Source organism: Coregonus clupeaformis, chromosome 8 (assembly GCF_020615455.1).
Source record: "Coregonus clupeaformis isolate EN_2021a chromosome 8, ASM2061545v1, whole genome shotgun sequence".
In the NCBI taxonomy this organism is placed as follows: Eukaryota; Metazoa; Chordata; class Actinopteri; order Salmoniformes; family Salmonidae; genus Coregonus; species Coregonus clupeaformis.
This window is the reverse complement of record NC_059199.1, coordinates 53751940-53772941: the sequence shown is the minus strand read 5'-3', so window position 1 is coordinate 53772941 and position 21002 is coordinate 53751940. Positions and strand designations below refer to the sequence as shown.

Sequence of the window (21002 nt, the reverse complement as noted above, 5' to 3'; positions counted from 1 at the left end):
CCGGACACTTGCGTTAGGTTCTGGACCTCCGTCAACCGGTGAAAGGTTCCAACTGACAACGCGATCTCCTGTAGTACCGTGCTACAGTGATAGCCCAACATCTTCTCCTGCTGGGTAATAGCATGGCGAACAGTCCAGGTCCGCTGGGTTCATTACTGGCCGGATCGTTTGTCACGTTACTAAGCCAGAAACCAGAAGCAGACCAGGACACGGTACGTGAGACAAAGGTGGAGTGTTTATTTATAGAGTCCGAGTGAAGCGGAATAATCCAGGGAACAGAGCGGGTCGTGGATGGGTTGTTGAGGGTGCAGTGGTTGGTCCGGTACTGGCTCGGCAGCCGCCGACCATCAGGCAGAGGTTGGGTGAAGGTTCCGGGTGAGAACTGCAGACAGAACAAAACGGAGGTGAGTACACAGCAAATCAACAAGGTGCAAAACAACAAAACTAACGCTAGAACTCAAAGGCCGATACGCTGACAAACATACTGTTCATGGCTGCACGATCCGGCAGGAACTGGATGTTGGGCCAGAGCCTAAGAAGGGTGATGATCAGGACCAGGTGTGCAGATTGCTGATGGGATGCAGGTGCGGAAAACCAGAGCGCTCCCGGAGCGTTCCCGAACCCTCGAAACTGGAGAATACGAGCAGGAACACTAGTCACCAGACAGGACCCGACTCAGACAGCCGGGATCGTCACAGCATCTTTGTTGAGATTTCACAAAGCTTGCCATTAGGAACAATAAAAAGGTCAAATCTACAATAAGAGTCCTTAATAACTCTGCAATATCAAATAAAATAACATTTTATTGGTCACATACACATATTTAGCAGATGTTATTGCGGGTGTAGTGAAATGCTTGTGTTCCTAGCACCAATAGTGCAGTAATATCTAACAATTCACAACAATACACACAAATCTCAAAGTAAAAGAATGGAATTAAGAATATGTAAATATTAGGATGAGCAATGTCAGAGTGGCATTGACTAGAAAACAGTAGAATACAATATATACAGTGCATTCGGAAAGTATTCAGACCCCTTGACTTGCTCCACATTTTGTTCCATTACAGCCTTATTCTAAAATGGATTAAATCGTTTTTTCCCCTCATCAATCTACACACAATACCCCATAATGACAAAGCAAAACAGGTTTTTAGAAATGTTTGCAAATTTGAAATATCACATTTACATATGTATACAGACCCTTTACTCAGTACTTTGTTGAAGCACCTTTGGCATCAATTACAGCCTTGAATCTTCTTGGGTATGACACTACAAGCTTGGCACACCTGTATTTGGGGAGTTTCTCAAATTTTTCTCTGCAGATCCTCTCAAGCTCTGTCAGGTTGGATGGGGAGCGTCGCTGCACAGCTATTTTCAGGTCTCTCCAGAGATGTTCGATCGGGTTCAAGTCCGGGCTCTGGCTGGGCCATTCAAGGACATTCAGAGACTTGTCCCGAAGCCACTACTGCGTTGTCTTGCCTGTGTGCTTAGAGTCATTGTCCTGTTGGAAGGTCAACCTTCGCCCCAGTCTGAGGTCCTGAGCACTCATCAAGGATCTCTATGTACTTTGCTCCGTTCATCGTTCCCTCAAGTCTCCCAGACCTTGCAGCTGAAAAACTAGCTAGCCTAGCCTAGCTGTCTCAGTCCGAATGTTAATGTTGCACTTATTGTTACGAAACCACCTAGCATACTGCTATAGCTATACAGTACTTGTGAGGAAGTTGATTCAAGTGGTTTTGTACCACTTCCATGCAATATATAGATTTGTGTCTCTTTTCTTAAAATATGCCACATTAACATTACTTCCGTTACAAATAACAATATTTGTTGTCTTTTATCTATGAACTATGTAGTCAGTCGGGTCCTACAGTACCTTCTCCACTCGTTGTGTTGAAGGAGGACTTCATGATGTTCTTTCAGGCCAAGTCGTTACAGTAGTGTGCAGTGGCTGAGCGACGCTGCTTGTTTCGTTGTTGTGGTCATCACTGACCTCTCCTTGAGTGATGTGAGTGATGGCCAGAAAAATAAGAATTGCAGCGAGACGGGTGAAGTTTATTCTGTCTGCTTTGGAGAAAAGGAAAAAAGAAAACACACAAATTTTAACATTCATCAGTGGTCAATTTATTAAAGCCCAATTCAGGAAGTGATTTTAATTTAAATTCCTTGTTTGTACTCTCTACAAACGCAACATGTAAAGTGTTGATCCCATGTTTCATGAGCTGAAATAAAAGATCCCAGAAATTTTCCATACACACAAAAAGCTTATTTCACTCAAATTCTGTGCACAAATTTGTTTACATCCCCGTTAGTGAGCATTACTTCTTTGCCAAGATAATCCATCCACCTGACAGGTGTGGCATATCAATAAGCTGATTGAACAGCATGATCATTACACAGGTGCACCTTGTGCTGGGGATAATAAAACGCCACTCTAAAATGTGCAGTTTTGTCACACAACACAATGCCACAGATGCCTCAAGTTTTGAGGGAGAGTGCAATTGGCATGCTGACTGCAGGAATATCCACCAGAGCTGTTGCCAGAGAGTTTAATGTTCATTTCTCTACCATAAGCCGCCTCCAACATTGTTTAAGGGAATTTGGCAGTACGTCCAACTGGCCTCACAACCGCATAACACGTGTATGGCGTCTGTTAAGTTGCGTCAATTCAAATCTGGTATAGGAACAAAAAGAGGTTAATACACGTCTTCTAAAATAGACTAGTATTTTAATTAATGCAAACACTTGAATGGTAAATATGATGTTCGTATATACGGGCCCACTGAAACACCACGCAGGGCAGACAGAAAACTGAGCTATTGTTATAAGTTCTTCTTTAAATACTCTGACAGAGATAGTTCCCGCTCCCTGCTGGGCCTGTCAGAATAGAGGCTGGGTGTGGTTTAAACTTACCCAACCTATCGATGGCGCTCAGGCTGGTCCCAGCCCCTTGGCGCTTCACTGTTGCCGGGCATTAGTTGTTATCTTTACAACTTGTCTCGAGTCAGCAACCTCAGACATAGTTTGTTCTTCTTCATTGCAGCAGAACACATGTCCTTGAGCAGTTTAACAAAGAGGCAGTGTGTGTGTGTGTGAGTCTATCTCAGCCTACCCCCTAACGGTTCCTCACATTAATCACAGCTTGTTATGTTAAACAATCTATATCAGTACAGCACAAACCTATTATGTTTAATCATTAATGTATTCTTTCTAAGCTAGGCATCACATCTAGTTGTAAGAAAATAGATCCCCACACGTCGTGTGGGCGAGCGGTTTGCTGCTGTCAACGTTGTGAACAGAGTGCCCCATGTTGGTGGTAGGGTTATGGTATGGGAAGTTATAAACTACGGACAACAAAAACAATTGCATTTTATCAATGGCAATTTGAATGCACAGAAATACTCTGATGAGTTCCTGAGTCCCATTGTGAGGCCCATTTTTTTTAAAGGTATCTGTGACCAACAGATGCATATCTGTATTCCCAGTCATGTGAAATCCATAGATTAGGGCCTAACTAATTCATTTAAATTGACTGATATTCTCATTTGAACTGTAAAGCAGTAAAATCTTTGAAATTGTTGCATGTTGCGTTTCTATTTTTGTTCAGTATAGTTTATTGAGAAGTTATTGAAAGTAGATGCCTTTAAAAAATATATACAATTGTAATTTAAGTTTACTTTCTGAATTGACTGCCTGCAATTCCAATTCCAACTGACCCTAAACCTGGCCTACATGAAAACACATCTGAATACTGAAACGTTCTCTCATTGAGATCCTATTAAATTATTCTAATTCCTAATTCTAAACATTCTTTCCTTCCCACAAACTTTACCTGGAGTTGTTCAGTCTGATGCTGATTCTCCTCTTCTTGCTCAAAACCCATTTGACCTTGTGGAAGTACCTTCTTTATATTAGAAGGGAAGGACTGACACCATCTGGGAGTTTTCCAACACTGTAAACTGTTATGGGCAGATTCTAACACTGATGTGTGTATTATTGTCGACGTCATCTACACCGTTCCCAGTACTTGTATGGGCTGGGAACTCTCTGTGATAACACTTATCTACAGTACATTTACAGTACATCCTGCATTATACAAAAATGTGAACAACTGCAACTAGTAACTTTATAAAGTAAAATACTGTTACTTAGTTGCATAATACTGTACATTAGAAAAACTGTATAGGAATTAGGTCAACAAGCAGCATTGGTTTTAAATTGTATCGTTAGGTTAATTACATTTTTGGAAGCCATTTCTTTTTGCAGCACGCTGTTTTCTGAATAAAAAAAGAAGAAATGGGCAAATATTGTACAATCCAGGTGTGGAAAGCTTTTAGAGACTTACTCAGAAAGACTCACACTTGTAATCGCTGCTAAAGGTGATTCTACAAAGTATTGACTCAGGGGTGTTAATACTTACAGTTGAAGTCGGAAGTTTACATACACTTAGGTTGGAGTCATTAAAACTCGTTTTTCAACCACTCCACACATTTCTTGTTAACAAACTATAGTTTTGGCAAGTCGGTTAGGAAATCTACTTTGTGCATGACAAGTCATTTTTCCAACAATTGTTTACAGACAGATTATTTCACTTATAACTCACTGTATCACAATTCCAGTGGGTCAGAAGTTTACATACACTAAGTTGACTGTGCCTTTAAACAGCTTGGAAAATTCCAGAAAATGATGTCATGGCTTTAGAAGCTTCTGATAGGCTAATTGACATCATTTGAGTCAATTGGAGGTGTAACTGTGGATGTATTTCAAGGCCTACCTTCAAACTCAGTGCCTCTTTTGCTTGACATCATGGGAAAATGAAGAAATGCCAAGACCTCCGATGCTTTTTTTTTGTAGAACTCCACAAGTCTGGTTCATCCTTGGGAGCAATTTCCAAACGCCTGAAGGTATCACGTTCATCTGTACAAACAATAGTACGCAAGTATAAACACCATGGGACCACGCAGCCATCATACCGCTCAGGAAGGAGACGCATTCTGTCTCCAAGAGATGAATGTACTTTGGTGCGAAAAGTGCAAATCAATCCCAGAACAACAGCAAAGGACCTTGTGGAGATGCTGGAGGAAACAGGTACAAAACGATCTATATCCACAGTAAAACGAGTCCTATATCATCATAACTTGAAAGGCCGCTCAGCAAGGAAAAAGCCACTGCTCCAAAACCGCCATTAAAAAGCCAGACTACGGTTTGCAACTGCACATGGGGACAAAGATCGTACTTTTTGGAGAAATGTCCTCTGGTCTGATGAAACAAAAATAGAACTATTTGGCCATAATGACCATTGTTATGTTTGGAGGAAAAAGGGGATGGCTTGCAAGCCAAAGAACACCATCCCAACCGTGAAGCACGGGGGTGACAGCATCATGTTGTGGGGGCGCTTTGTTGCAGGAGGGACTGGTGCACTTCACAAAATAGATGGCATCATGAGGAAGGAAAATGATGTGGATATATTGAAGCAACATCTCAAGACATCAGTCAGGAAGTTGAAGCTTGGTCGCAAATGGGTCTTCCAAATGGACAATGACCTCAAGCATACTTCCAAAGTTGTGGCAAAATGGTTTAAGGACAACAAAGTCAAGGTATTGGAGTGGCCATCACAAAGCCCTGACCTCAATCCTATAGAAAATTTGTGGGCAGAACTGAAAAAGCGTGTGTGAGCAAGGAGGCCTACAAACCTGACTCTGTTACACCAGCTCTGTCAGGAGGAATGGGCCAAATTCACCCAACTTATTGTGGGAAGCTTGTGGAAGGCTACCTGAAACGTTTGACCCAAGTTAAACAATTTAAAGGCAATGCTACCAAATACTAATTGAGTGTATGTAAACTTCTGACCCACTGGGAATGTGATGAAAGAAATAAAAGCTGAAATAAATCATTCTCTCTACTATTATTATTTCACATTCTTAAAATAAAGTGGTGATCCTAACTGACCTAAGACAGGTAATTTTTACTAGGATTAAATGTCAGGAATTGTGAAAAACTGAGTTTAAATGTATTTGGCTAAGGTGTATGTAAACTTCCAACTTCAACTGTATGTAAAAACACATGTTTTCACATGGCCATTATGGGTTATTGTGTGGCTGAGAAAAAAAATATTTAATCAATTTTGAATTCAGGCTGTAACATGACAAAATGTGGAATAAGTCAAGGGGTATGAAGACTTTCTGAAGGCACTGTAATTGTATGTGTGGGGTACAGAGATGGCGTAGTTATAGAAAAATAATGTTAAACACTATTATTGCACAAAGAGGGAGTTCATGTGACTTGTTAAGCACATTTTTACTCTTTAACTTATTTAGGCTTGCCATAACAAAAGTTGACTCAAGACATTTCAGCTTTTCATTTTTTATTAATTTGTAAACGTTTCGAAAAATATAATTCCACTTTGACATTATGCGGTATCGTGTGTAGGCCAGTGACAAAAAGTCTCAATTTAATTTTAAATCCGGGCTGTAACACAACAAAATGTAGAAATAGTGTGTGAATTTTCTGAAGGCACTGTATATGTATTAATAATTCAAATATTTCTATGTGTAATAAAGTGAAAAAATACAATATTTGTATCTGATCCTAACCCAACCCTAACCCTAGCTGTAGCCCTAATCCCAGCCTGAAGCAAGTCTTTCACCTTCAAGGCCAAACAATGAGTGATCAGCCTGTGTTTGTGATGACCAGTGGATCTGAGTTCTTCTTCCCATTCAGAAGATGTGGGCTGAGATATGGATACATTTCCCCAGTGAAGGAATACCCAGTGAAAGAATGTATATGAGCCTTAGCATCCACATCATAAAAAGACACCAACCCTTCCTCATAATCCACAAACACCCCCACCTTCTGAGGTTTCTCTCTCAGTGACAGGAGAAAAGGAGGATCCCCCAAGGCTCCATATTGGGCCCCATTATAATGCACTATTGCCCAGTAACCATTAGTAGGATTCACAGAGAGTTTCCCCTTCCTGTTGGCGTCTCCTCTTGCTATTCCCAGATCCCAACCCGTCTTGTTCCCGACGTCCACCTCCCAGTATGATCTCCCAGAGGTTAACATGTTGTGCCCCAGGACGCTGCCGAAGTGATCAAAGCGATCTGGACGGTCAGGGAGGTCCTGTATCTTCCCTCCGTCTCTCACCTCTTTCCCGTCCTCAGAGAGAACCAGCTGTATGTTGGCTGTGTCTGGGTCCAGGGTCACATCAACTGAATAATATCAGATATGGACGTTATTGTTATGACAAGATACAGCACAGTATTTGGGCATATACAAGGCCTATGAGTTGGCCTGAATGAGGTTCAAATGTGGCCTACTACAAAATGAATGTGGTTGAGATCAATGTACGCTAATGCAGATTGAAGTCTTTATATGCTCATGTATTTTTACCATGAAATGAAACAATACACACCTGCAAACTTTAGGATCCTCTCAAGTTCTGTGGAAGAAACACATTTTTGGGCTGTCATGGTCAATTGTAGTATGACAAAGCTAAACAAAAAACCCTGTATGCGGATTAAATATCTAAAATGTACGGTGCATTCAGAAAGTATTCAAACTCCTTGACTTCTTCCACATTTTGTTACCTTACAGCTTTATTCCCCCTCATCAATCTACACACAATACCCCATAATGAAAAAGCAAAAACAGGTTGTTAGAATTTTTTTTGCAAATGTATTAAAAAAATACAAAACTGAAATATTACGTTTACATAAGTATTCAGGCCCTTTACTCAGTGCTTTGTGGAAGCACCTTTGGCAGTGATTACTGCCTCGAGTCTTCTTAGGTATGATGTTACAAGCTTGGCACACCTGTATTTGGGGAGTTTCTCCCATTCTTCTCTGCAGATCCTCTCAAGCTCTGTCAGGTTGGATGGGGAGTGTCGTTGCACAGCTATTTTCAGGTCTCTCCAGAGATGTTAGATCGGGTTCAAGTCCGGGCTCTGGCTGGGCCACTCAAGGACATTCAGAGACTTGTCCGAAGCCACTCATGCGTTATCTTGGCTGTGTGCTTAGGGTCGTTGTCCTGTTGGAAGGTGAACCTTCGCCCCAGTCTGAGGTCCTTAGTGCTCTGGAGCAAGTTTTCATCAAGGATCTCTCTGTACTTTGCGTCGTTCATCTTTCCCTCGATCCTGACTAGTCTCCCAGTCCCTGCCGCTGAAAAACTGTCAGAGGGAACATTGTATTCTTGTTCACCTCCCTGACCAAGGCCCTTCTCCCCCGATTGCTCAGTTTGGCTGGGCGGCAAGCTCTAGGAAGAGTCTTGGTGGTTCCATACTTCTTCCATTTAAGAATGACCTTCAATGCTGCAGACCTTCAATGCTGCAGACATTTTTTGGTACCCTTCCCCAGATCTGTGCCTCGACACAATCCTGTCTCGGAGCTCTATGGACAATTCATTCGACCTCATGGCTTGGTTTTTGCTCTTACATGCAGTGCCAACTGTTGGACCTTATACAGTGAGGGAAAAAAGTATTTGATCCCCTGCTGATTTTGTACGTTTGCCCACTGACAAAGAAATGATCAGTCTATAATTTTAATGGTAGGTTTATTTGAACAGTGAGAGACAGAATAACAACAAAAACATCCAGAAAAACGCATGTCAAAAATTTTATAAATTGATTTTCATTTTAATGAGGGAAATAAGTATTTCACCCCCTCTCAATCAGAAATATTTCTGGCTCCCAGGTGTCTTTTATACAGGTAACGAGCTGAGATTAGTAGCACACTCTTAAAGGGAGTGCTCCTAATCTCAGCTTGTTACCTGTATAAAAGACACCTGTCCACAGAAGCAATCAATCAATCAGATTCCAAACTCTCCACCATGGCCAAGACCAAAGAGCTCTCCAAGGATGTCAGGGACAAGATTGTAGACCTACACAAGGCTGGAATGGGCTACAAGACCATCGCCAAGTAGCTTGGTGAGAAGGTGACAACAGTTGGTGCGATTATTCGCAAATGGAAGAAACACAAAATAACTGTCAATCTCCCTCGGCCTGGGGCTCCATGCATGATCTCACCTTGTGGAGTTGCAATGATCATGAGAACGGTGAGGAATCAGACAGAACTACACGGGAGGATCTTGTCAATGATCTCAAGGCAGCTGGGACCATAGTCACAAAGAAAACAATTGGTAACACACTACGCCGTGAAGGACTGAAATCCTGCAGCGCCCGCAATGTCCCCCTGCTCAAGAAAGCACATATACAGGCCCGTCTGAAGTTTGCCAATGAACATCTGAATGATTCAGAGGAGAACTGGGTGAAAGTGTTGTGGTCAGATGAGACCAAAATCGAGCTCTTTGGCATCAACTCAACTCGCCGTGTTTGGAGGAGGAGGAATGCTGCCTATGACCCCAAGAACACCATCCCAACCGTCAAACATGGAGGTGGAAACATTATGCTTTGGGGGTGTTTTTCTGCTAAGGGGACAGTACAACTTCACCGCATCAAAGGGACGATGGACGGCGCCATGTACCGTCAAATCTTGGGTGAGAACCTCCTTCCCTCAGCCAGGGCATTGAAAATGGGTCGTGGATGAATATTCCAGCCTGACAATGACCCAAAACACATGGCCAAGGCAACAAAGGAGTGGCTCAAGTATAAGCACATTAAGGTCCTGGAGTGGCCTAGCCAGTCTCCAGACCTTAATCCCATAGAAAATCTGTGGAGGGAGCTGAAGGTTCGAGTTGCCAAACGTCAGGCTCGAAACCTTAATGACTTGGAGAAGATCTGCAAAGAGGAGTGGGACAAAATCCCTCCTGAGATGTGTGCAAACCTGGTGGCCAACTACAAGAAACGTCTGACCTCTGTGATTGCCAACAAGGGTTTTGCCACCAAGTACTAAGTAATGTTTTGCAGAGGGGTCAAATACTTATTTCCCTCATTAAAATGCAAATCAATTTATAACATTTTTGACATGCGTTTTTCTGGATTTTTCTGTTGTTATTCTGTCTCTCACTGTTCAAATAACCCTACCATTAAAATTATAGACTGATCATGTCTTTGTCAGTGGGCAAACGTACAAAATCAGCAGGGGATCAAATACTTTTTTCCCTCACTGTATAGACACGTGTGTGCCTTTCCAAATCATGTCCAATCAATTTACCACAGGTGGACTCAAATTAAGTTGTAGAAACATCTCAAGGATGATCAATGGAAACAGGATTCACCTGAGCTCAATTTCGAGTCTCATAGCAAAGGGTCTGAATACATATGTAAATAAGGTATTTCAGTTTTTCAAAAACCCTGTTTTCACTTTGTCATTATGGGGTATTGTGTGTAGATTGATGAGGAAATTTTTTTATTTAATCCATTTTAGAATAAGGCTGGAACGTAACAAAATGTGGAAAAAGTCAAGGGGTCTGAATACTTTCTGAATGCACTGTATATGTATGGTTTTCAACACTGTCTTTATCTTACCAATCGAGGAGAGCTTCTCAAGCTCCTGTTCAATTTTCTCCATCATGGCTGAACAGCTGCTTCTCATGGTGCCAAAGGAGACTTTGGTATCAAGAGAGACCTCAGTCCAGTCTCTACCATCACCCAGCCATGACAGAGATGGGAAGGTCTGGTGGAGAGACATATGGATAGAAGAGGGGAGGGGAGAGAGGGAGAGAGAGGAAAAGAGAGACAGTGTCACAGAGAAAGATGATTCAACAGCTTTATTTCATTATATCATTATAGTGTATAATTATATAATTCTAATTCAAAAACAATTTGACAGACAATAGACAACCCAGCCCAGTACAATCCATCCATTTCACACATACTGGTACACAAACACATGCATAAACCAACTTAGGAACAGCTTGCAGACTTTTCAGTCACCTAGCCCAATACAGAGTGCGAGCAGCTTGCAGACTATTCAATCATCTAGCACAAAAAAGAGTGCGAGCAGCTTGCAGACTACTCAATCATCTAGCACAAAAAAGAGTGCGAGCAGCTTGCAGACTTTTCAATCATCTAGCCCAATACAGAGTGCGAGCAGCTTGCAGACTGTTCAGTCAACTAGAGCGATACAATGCGGTGCCGGGAGGAATCATTTGTGGATGACCTATGCTCCTCATAGAGCAAAATGGTTTAAGTTCAAGTAAAGTCACTCACCTGCAGGAAGTGAATGTGATCCTCTAGGTTAGCAACGTCCTCCAGTTGATCGATGATGTCTCTCAGTTGTCTGATCTCTCTCTGCAGCTCCTGGGTGAGTTCTCCTGCCTCTCTCTCCACATCCTGCTGCCTCTCCTCCAGGGGCCTGAGAGCCTCTCGCTGGGTCTCCTCTACAGCTATCATAACCACTTCAAACACAGAGTCTATCTCCCTCCTCTCCCTATCCAGTTGGGCCTAAAGAGATAGATGGTGGACAACAACTCAGTATCACCTCAATGTCTATCTCATTCCCTCTCTGTGTTTGCCTCACTGTCTTTCTCACTTTACCTTTATCTGTGCTTTGTCTCCAGGTCTCTTTATGTATGCATGTCTCACGCTCTGTATCTCTTGTCCCTCTCTATGAGCAACAGGTCTCTGTCTCATGTTGAACTATCTCACTGTTACAGTCCTCCATCTCTGTATCTGCATGTAGACTTGTAGTACCTTACTCTGACTCATACAGAATAATAGTGAAGACATCAAAACAATGAAATAACACATACGGAATCATGTAGTAACCAAAAAAGTGTTAAACAAATCAAAATATATTTTATACTTGAGATTCTTCAAATAGCCACCCTTTGCCTTTGTCACATTCGTTGTGTAAAGGATCGGACCAAGTTGCAGCATGGTATGCGTACATAGTCGTTTATTTTAATAAACACCGACAAAATAACAAAATCCAACAGAACTTGAAGTTCGAGAGGCTAAACATCAAACAAGCCAAACAGAAACAAGATCCCACAACTAAGGTAGGCAACATGGCTGCCTAAGTATGATCCCCAATCAGAGACAACGGCCGACAGCTGCCTCTGATTGGGAACCACACCTGGCCAACATAGAAATATATAAACTAGATTTCACACCTTGACCAACTCTATTAGAGATCTCAATGTCAGGGCGTGACAGTCCGGCCGCAAAAACCTGACTCATTAGGGGAGGGTCCGGGTGGACATCTAGCCTCGGTGGCGGCTCCGGCTCCGGCTTCGGACCTGACGTAGGCAGTAAACTCTTCTCCCATCCTGCCTCCCCTTTGCACGCCCGGTCCGGTCTGGACCCCAGCGCGATGCTCCCCCTCTCAGTCCTCCCACAATGCACCAAGCACTATCTGGACCCTGGAGAGGCGCTGACGTCTGGTCCCGGCCCAGCAGTCCTCCCGCGATGCACCAAGTCCTGTCTGGACCCTGGTGTGGGAGACCCCGACCCTGGAGAGGGGTTGACGTCTGGCTCCGGCTCGGACCCCGGTGGAGCGGATGGCTCCGGCATGGGGGAAGAATAGACGACCGGACCCGGGCTGGGCACCAGTGAAGTGGACTTCCCCGGCTCTGGTAGGGAGCAGATAACCGGAGCTGGACTGGGCACCGGTGGAGCGGACTACTCTGGCACTGGAGTGGAGCAGATAACCGGAGCTGGACTTGGCACCGGTGGAGTGGACTGCTCTGGCACTGGAGTGAAGCAACTGACCGGAGCTGGACTAAGCACCGGTGGAGCGGACTACTCTGGCACTGGAGTGGAGCAGCTGACCGGAGCTGGACTTGGCACCGGTGGAGCGGACTGCTCTGGCACTGGAGTGGAGCAGCTGACTGGAGCTGGACTAGGCTCCGGGCCATGGACCATCACAGGAGGCTACTTGCCAGGGATCATCACTGGAGGCTTCGTGCCATGGAACATCACTGGAGGCTTCGTGCCATGGATCATCACTGGAGGCTTCGTGCCATGGATCATCACTGGAGGCTTCGGGCCATGGATCATCACTGGAGGCTTCAGGCCATGGATCATCTCTGGAGGCTTCGTGCCATGGATCATCACTGGTGGCTTCGTGCCATGGATCATCACTGGCGCTGGCACATGACGCACTGGGCTGTGGACACGCACCACTGGTTTGGTGCGAGGAGCAGGCACGGGCCGTACCGTACTGGAGATACGCACCACTGGTTTGGTGCGAGGAGCGGGTATGGGGCGCACCGGGCTGGAGACACGCACCACTGGTTTGGTGCGAGGAGCAGGTATGCGGCGCACCGGGCTGGAGACAGGCACCACTGGTTTGGTGCGAGGAGCAGGCACGGGTCGTATCAGGCTGGGGACACGCACCACTGGTTTGGTGCGAGGAGCAGGTACGGGCTGTACCGGACTGGAGACTCGCACCACTGGTTTGGTGCGAGGAGCAGGTACGGGGCGCACCGGGCTGGAGACACGCACCTCTGGTTTGATGCGAGGAGCAGGTACGGGCCGTACCAGGCTGGGGACACGCACCACTGGTTTGGTGCAAGGAGCAGGTACGGGCCATACTGGACTGGAGACACGCACCACTGGTTTGGTGCGAGGAGCAGGTACTGGGCACACCGGACTAGATACACGCACCGCTGGTTTGGTGCGAGGAGCAGGTACGGGCCATACTGGACTGGAGACACGCACCACTGGTTTGGTGCGAGGAGCAGGTACGGGGCGCACCGGACTAGATACACGCACCACTGGTTTGGTGCGAGGAGCAGGAACGGGCCGTACCAGGCTGGGGAGACGAACCACTGGTTTGGTGCGAGGAGCAGGTACGGGGCGCACCGGGCTGGAGACACGCACCACTGGTTTGGTGCGAGGAGCAGGCACAGGCCGTACCGGGCTGGAGACACGCACCACTGGTTTGGTGCGAGGAGCAGGCACGGGCCGTACCGGTCTGTGAAGGCGCACTGGTGGCACAGTGCGTAAAGCCGGCGCATAGCCTGGTGCCTGCACGGTCACACGCTCCTCAAAGCGAGTGCGGGGAGTTGGCTATGCTAAACCTGGCTCCGCCAGCCTCTGCTCTAAGGCCTGAGCTCTCTGCTGCTGGAGGGTTAACTCCTCTCTCAGCTCCTCCTGTTGCCTGGCCAGCTCCTCTCTCCGTGCATCCACTGACTCCTTCTCCCTGTGGGCCTCCTGCAGCGCCTCCTTCTGAAGGGAGAGCATCTGCTCCCTCTTAACTAACAGCTCCTGTAAGGCGGTGGTCTCCTCTCTCAGAGTACTGAGCTGCAGGTCTTGGAGGGCATCTATCATAGCGGCTTCTTCTCTCGCCATCTCCCTCTCCACAATCAGCCCTTCCAGGGCCTCCTGCTGCTCCGTCAACCACCCCGTGTGCCCCCAATTTTTTTTTATTGGGGCTGCCTCTCGGGCTTCCTTCGTGAGCGGGAACTTTTGAGTCGCCGTTTTTTCTCTCTTGGCTGGGCTTCTTCCTTCGCCCAGGGTCCCTTACCGGCCAATATCTCCTCCTGTGTCCAGAATGTTTTCCCCACCTGTGTCCAGCATGTCTGCTCCTCCTGGCCACGCTGCTTGGTCCATTGGTGGTGGGATCTTCTGTCACGTTCGTTGTGTAAAGGATCGGACCAAGGTGCAGAGTGGTATGCGTACATAGTCGTTTATTTTAATAAACACCGACAAAATAACAAAATCCAACAGAACTTGAAGTTCGAGAGGCTAAACATCAAACAAGCCAAACAGAAACAAGATCCCACAACTAAGGTAGGCAACATGGCTGCCTAAGTATGATCCCCAATCAGAGACAACGACCGACAGCAGCCTATGATTGGGTACCACACCCGGCCAACATAGAAATATATAAACTAGATTTCACACCCTGACCAACTCAACTAGAGATCTCAATGTCAGGGCGTGACAGCCTTGATGACAGCTTTGCGCACTCTTGGCATTCTCTCAACCAGCTTCACCTGGAATGCTTTTCCAACAGTCTCGAAGGAGTTCCCACATATGCTGAGCACTTGTTGGCTGCTTTTCCTTCACTCTGCGGTCCGACTCATCCCAAACCATCTCAATTTGGTTGAGGTCAGGGGATTGTGGAGACCAGGTCATCTGATGCAGCACTACATCACTCTCCTTCTTGGTCAAGTAGCCCTTGTTGGGTCATTGTCCTGTTGAAAAACAAATGATAGTCCCACTAAGCCCAAACCAGATGGGATGGCGTATCGCTGCAGAATGCTGTGGTAGCCATGCTGGTTAAGTGTGCCTTGAATTCTAAATAAATCACAGACAGCAAAGAACCCTCACACCATAACACCTCCTCCATGCTTTACGGTGGGAAATACACATGCGGAGATCATCCGTTCACCCACACTGCGTCTCACAAAGACATGGCGGTTGGAACCAAAAATCTCCAATTTGGACTCCAGACCAAATGACAAATTTCCACCAGTCTAATGTCCATTACTCATGTTTCTCAGCCCAAGCAAGTCTCTTCTTATTATTGGTGTCCTTTAGTAGTGGTTTATTTGCAGCAATTCAACCATGAAGGCCTGATTCACACAGTCTCCTCTGAACGGTGCTTGTAACGCCAAGGTAGTGGGTTCGATCCCCGGGACCACCCATACACAAAAAATGTATGCACGCATGATTGTAAGTCGCTTTGGATAAAAGCGTCTGCTAAATGGCATATTATTATTATTATTATATAACAGTTGATGTTGAGATGTGTCTGTTACTTGAACTCTGAGAAGCATTTATTTGGGCTGCAATTTCTGAGGCTGTTAACTCTATTGAACTTTTCCTCTGCAGCAGAGGTAACTCTGGGTCTTCCATTCCTGTGGCGGTCCTCATGAGAGCCAGTTTCATCATAGCGCTTGATGGTTTTTGAGACTGCACTTGAAGAAACGTACAAAGTTCTTGAAATGTTCCGTATTGACTGACCTTCATGTCTTAAAGTAATGATGGACTGTCGTTTCTCTTTGCTTATTTGAGCTGTTTTTGCCATAATATGGACTTGGTCTTTTACCAAATAGGGCTATCTTCTGTATACCCCCCCTACCTTGTCACAACACAACTGATTGGCTCAAACGGATTAAGAAGGAAATCAATTCCACAAATTAACTTTTAAGAAGGCACACTTGTTAATTGAAATGCATTCCAGGTGACTACCTCATGAAGCTGGTTGAGAGAATGCCAAGAGTGTGCTAAGCTGTCATCAAGGCAAAGGGTGGCTACTTTGAAGAATCTTAAATATAAAATATATTTTCATTTGTTTAACACTTTTTTGGCTACTACATGATTCCATATGTGTTATTTCATAGTTTTGATGTCTTCACTATTATTGCTACAATGTAGAAAATATTAAAAACCCTTGAATGAGTAGGTGTTCTAAAACTTTTGACCGGTGGTGTATATACCTAATGTCTACCTGCAAACACAGAGCCTAGTTTTTTTTTACTATCTTTGCTCTCGCTCTCTCTCTTCTTGTAGAGCACTGTTACAGCACAGCTCTGTGTTTGCAGGTAGACATGTAGTACCTCACTCTGAATCACTCAGGACTCACCTTGCAGAGGTCCATGGATTCCCTGATCTCCTCCACCTTTCTCTCTCTCTCCAGGATCCTTTCCTGCATCTCAGCTTGGCTGCTGACCAGCTCACCCTTGGATATTCAAAAACACGGAAAGAAAAGGAAATTATATCTTAGTTTTATCATAGTTGATGTAATTTTATGTAATAATCACTCAATACACACTTTCCTTCAGACTCACCCAATACTATACACATGGAAACACAGCGAAACATTTACAGCCATCATTGAACCCTTAGGAATTATGACCTCACCTTCTTCTTGTCCCACTCCGTTTCTGTGGAGACGACTTCGTGACCCTCCTCCATGCAGAGAGCACAGACACAACGCCCCTCCGCCCTGCTGTACAGCTCCAGGGGTCGACCGTGGGTCAGACAGGCCCTCCCATCCAGGTCCTCCACGGGGGCCACCAGCCTGTGTATACATTTTTACACTTTCCAATCAAGAAAAGTAAGAATAAAAAACAAGTGTATCCAAGTGTGTGTTTTCTGATGCTATTTCGTATGATGTTCTGAGTTTCTTCAAGTTTTTGAACTGTATGAACTGTGATTAAGAATCAATAAAGTCAAAGTCAACCTGTGGCCCTTCAGCCTATCTGCAGAGGTGTGGGTTCGCAGGTGAGTCTCGCAGTATGAGGCCAGGCACACCAGGCAGGACTTATGGGCATTGAATTTCTTCTCAGTGCAGATATCACAGGCCACCTCGCCCAAGGCTCCGGAATACTCCCCTGGCTTCCTTTCCTGGGCCTTCTTCAGTTCTTGGATTAGGGTCCTGAGGATGATGTTCACCTGTGGGTAATATTGTATTGCGCTATTATGCTTTGTTTATCCGTTCATTATTCAATCTAATACAACTTTATTTATCACCTCAGGGACAATTAAGAAAGGCAAGTCAGTTAATATGTATTTTTTTATTCCTGATTTACATCAATGACTTAGGGAAAGTTATAAAACATATTTAAAATGTATAGTTAACCTACCAAATATATAAGCAAGCAAAAAACACAAACACAAAACACATTTTTATAGAAACAACATCGAGCACAGAATCATAAGAAACACATTCTTCACCAATTCCTCCAATTTCAGCGAACTCTGTAGACCAGGGGTACTCAACTCTTACCTTACGAGGTCCGGAGCCTGCTGGTTTTCTGTTCTACCTGATAATTAATTGCACACACCTGGTGTCCCAGGTCTCAATCAGTCCCTCATTAGATGGGAACAATGAAAAAATGCAGTGGAACCTGCTTTGAGGTCCAGAGTTGAGTTTGAGGGCTATAGACCATTCCTCAAGCAAGGTGCAAAATAGCTAAAGGCAGATTTACCTAACTCTGTTGAGATCTAAGGGATCTCCAGAGTGAGCCATCCCTGAGACCGTGTCTGATAGCTTGTATTTCCGTAGGTTAACAGAGAAGTGAGGTACGGTGGATTTATAAACAAAAAGCGTGCAATGCATCTATGAGACTTCAAAGATGGCCAGCCTACTTTCTGGTACAGAGTTCAGTGATGTGTGCTGAAACTATCGCACGTAATAAAGCGTAATGCATAAACTGCATCCAGTGGTTTCAATACAGTGGTAGCTGAGTTGATATAGATGATATTGCCGTAGTCTAAGACAGGACTGAATGTCGACTGAATGATTTTCTGCTATTTAACAAAAGGCATGACATATTCCTATAAAAGCAGCCCGTTTTAATTCTTAACTAACTCATCAACATGCTGTTTGAAGGAAGGCCTATAATCAATATAGATGACCAAATATTTATAAGCGGTGACACGATCAATGAGGGTACCATCCAATTTTGTTCACATTTTTGTCATTTAGCAGACGCTCTTATCCAGAGCGACTTACAGGAGCAATTAGGGTTAAGTGCCTTGCTCAAGGGAACATCGACAGCTTTATCACCTAGTCGGCTCAGGGATTCGAACCAGCGAACTTTCGGTTACGGGCCCAATGCATAAAACATCAGATACATTTTTGTGATTTGGAAAATAACATATACTTGGTTATGTACCAATTTCAGTTCAACAAAGGTTACAAGTTACAAGTATCATAATCAACACAACACCCTCCACATAGAAAAATATAGTACACAACAGACATCATTCCCCAATACAATACATCCCCTCAAACAACTATTTTGATTGGGAAAATGGCCAAGACAGGATGTGTTATATTTAGTTTTTCTAGCACTTAAATGTCTGGACTGACTTATTACCTGTCGGTTTCTCCAAATATGCGTCTTGAAGGAGAAGGAGAAGAAGAAGAAGAAGAAGAAGACTAATATTTCACCTTTGGGTTCCTCTTCAGATACTCCTTGCAGAGGGGGCATATGTTGTCGTTCAATTGGAGGTTGCGGTCCAGGCAGGACTGGCAGAAGGTGTGGCCACAGGGGGTGGTGACTGGGTTTTCAAACAGGTCCAGACAAATAGAGCACTTGAGATGTTGTTCGATCAGAACAGGGGTGTCCTTGTAGACAGAGACAGAGGAGAAGGAAAAGGAGGCCATGTCTGGAGCTGGATTCCTTTAATCTGTCAATATGAAGTATTTCAGAGAGTGTTTGTTGTCTGCAATTTGATTTTTTTTTTTACGTTGAAAGAGGGGGGTGTTAAGAGATATTTATCATATGCTGGTGACTAGTGCTGGTTTTGCTGGTGACCTGTCTTCACTGTGTTTTGGGCACTGGTGACCAGCATATGCTGGTGGTGCAGTTAACCAGCATCAAAATGCTTAATTATTGAAGATAATACATTATATATAAGGCCTTAATTTGAGGGCCTAGTTTTTCCCTAATACAGCCACCACACCAGGCCTTCAAGTCACTGTGCTGATGGGACATTTTTATCTGCATTCAGAATGACTGCCAGAGTTAGAAAGATGAATAAAATATTCTACCTAAACCATCTAAACCAACTATTTCAGTAACGGGTGCAATAAATCCAACTAACAGATTGGATTATTCGATTAGTTAAGAAACATTTATGTTATTTATCTTTGTGTAGCATAAGATGAATTAATCAATTAATCAATCAACGTACATGCAAAAACATATATTGAAACAAACAATTTAAAAAATCTAACTGCAATAGAGCATGCTGGGAAATATGATAATGATGGGAGTGGTTTTGCCAGATAGACCATGCTGGTCAGACCAGCTTGACTTAGACCATGCTGGACCAGTATAGACCAGCATACCAGCATCATCAGCCTAAACTGGTCATCAGCATACCAGCATCATCAACATACCAGCTTGATCAGCTAGTCGGCCAGCCTAACCAGCTAGATCATGCTGGTCATACTTGAACAGCACAGCAATGACCAGCATGGACCAGCTTGAAATGTAGTCTGGTCTATTCTGTTTTTTTCAGCAGGGTAAGTATTCATCATTCACTGAGAGACTAAAAGCATGTCAGAGATGTAATCTCTTTCCTATGTGGGCTCTCAAGTTCTGATGAAAGGAAGGAGTTTATGTACATTCTTGGTCTTACTTTTCACTACCCACTTCAACTACTCACAAGTCACAATTTTGGAGGTTGTGGAAGGTAGTGCACCACTGAATTACAGTGAACTACTGCCCTCTGGTGGTAGGAGTACCGTACAACCGGACCAGGGATGGGCAACTCCAGTCCTCGGGGGCCGGAGTGGTGTCACACTTTTTTCCCATCCCTAGCAAACACAGCTGATTAAACTTATAGCATTCTAAACTGAAGATCATGAAACGATTATTGGAGTCAGATGTGTTAGCTGGGGCAAAAGTCTGACACCAATCAGGCCCCCGAGGACTGGAGTTGCCATCCATGGTCTAGACTCTAGGGTGCATTGTCTATTGAGGTATTTGCCTTAGCCAAATGAGAGTGAGCAGTAAGCACACAGACATACGGGTATGCCCACAGATGGTATGACTGGCACACCTAGGTAATGAGAAAAGCCTGAAGGCACTTGTGTACCTACAGTAACTAGCGTATCACAATAATCAGAACACAATAAAGAATAAAACAATCACAAACCGCAAACATAATAACAGTATATGATAGTAGAAGTGTCCTTTTTCTATGTTTTCACTATCTTCCAAGGAGTTATTAAATAAGGGAAATTGTTGACTGGTTTCGATACAGAAATAAAAACAACATTGTAGTAATTACTGTAATGTGTCAAAATGTACGATAAGTATATCTATAGTACACTACATTATTTCATCATCTCATTTATTACATGTATATGCATCGTACATCATTTCCTGACAGTAGCATGATGTACACTTAAAAGCCATAAAATCTGTTATATATGTAAAAAAAAGTATTGCTGGTACCTTTCAGATGATGTGATCTTCCTTTACTCTGGGCTCATATGGGGATAATTTACTTTCTCCCTTGAGTTTCATTTCAGCCAACATAATAACCATTTCCCTTTCCTTGAAGGAGGTGTCTTCATCGGTATTAAAGTTGGTCTATGCATGCCTATGTGGAAAACCTGTCTGTGTGTGTGTGCCAGAGGAGTCTGGTGGGAGGAGCTATAGGATGACGGGCTCATTGTAATGGCTGGAATG

The 21002-nt window shown here is 44.2% G+C and overlaps 1 protein-coding gene across 1 annotated transcript; it reads right to left on the bottom strand.

The window, feature by feature from the left end:
• Positions 1 to 6390: 6390 nt before the first annotated feature.
• LOC121571336 (E3 ubiquitin-protein ligase TRIM39-like) lies at positions 6391 to 21000 on the bottom strand. The gene is made up of 9 exons (XM_041882742.1): positions 20766 to 21000; positions 18749 to 18987; positions 17033 to 17244; positions 16711 to 16870; positions 16433 to 16528; positions 11104 to 11337; positions 10420 to 10567; positions 7411 to 7437; positions 6391 to 7207 (listed from the first exon to the last, which is right to left on the bottom strand). Exons 2-9 carry the CDS (start codon positions 18962 to 18964, stop codon positions 6669 to 6671), a joined length of 1632 nt encoding a protein of 543 aa, XP_041738676.1. The 5' UTR covers positions 18965 to 18987; positions 20766 to 21000; the 3' UTR covers positions 6391 to 6668.
• Between the last annotated feature and the right edge of the window lie 2 nt (positions 21001 to 21002).

Bases quoted from the DNA above. Each gene is read 5' to 3' on its own strand.
- LOC121571336 (XM_041882742.1), bottom strand. From the start codon at position 18,964: ATGGCCTCCTTTTCCTTCTCCTCTGTCTCTGTCTACAAGGACACCCCT. The intron at 17,245-18,748 runs GTGAAATATTAG...TATTACCCACAG, and splicing joins ATCTGAAGAGGAACCCAAAG to GTGAACATCATCCTCAGGAC. The intron at 11,338-16,432 runs GTGAGTCCTGAG...CTATCTCTTTAG, and splicing joins AATCCATGGACCTCTGCAAG to GCCCAACTGGATAGGGAGAG.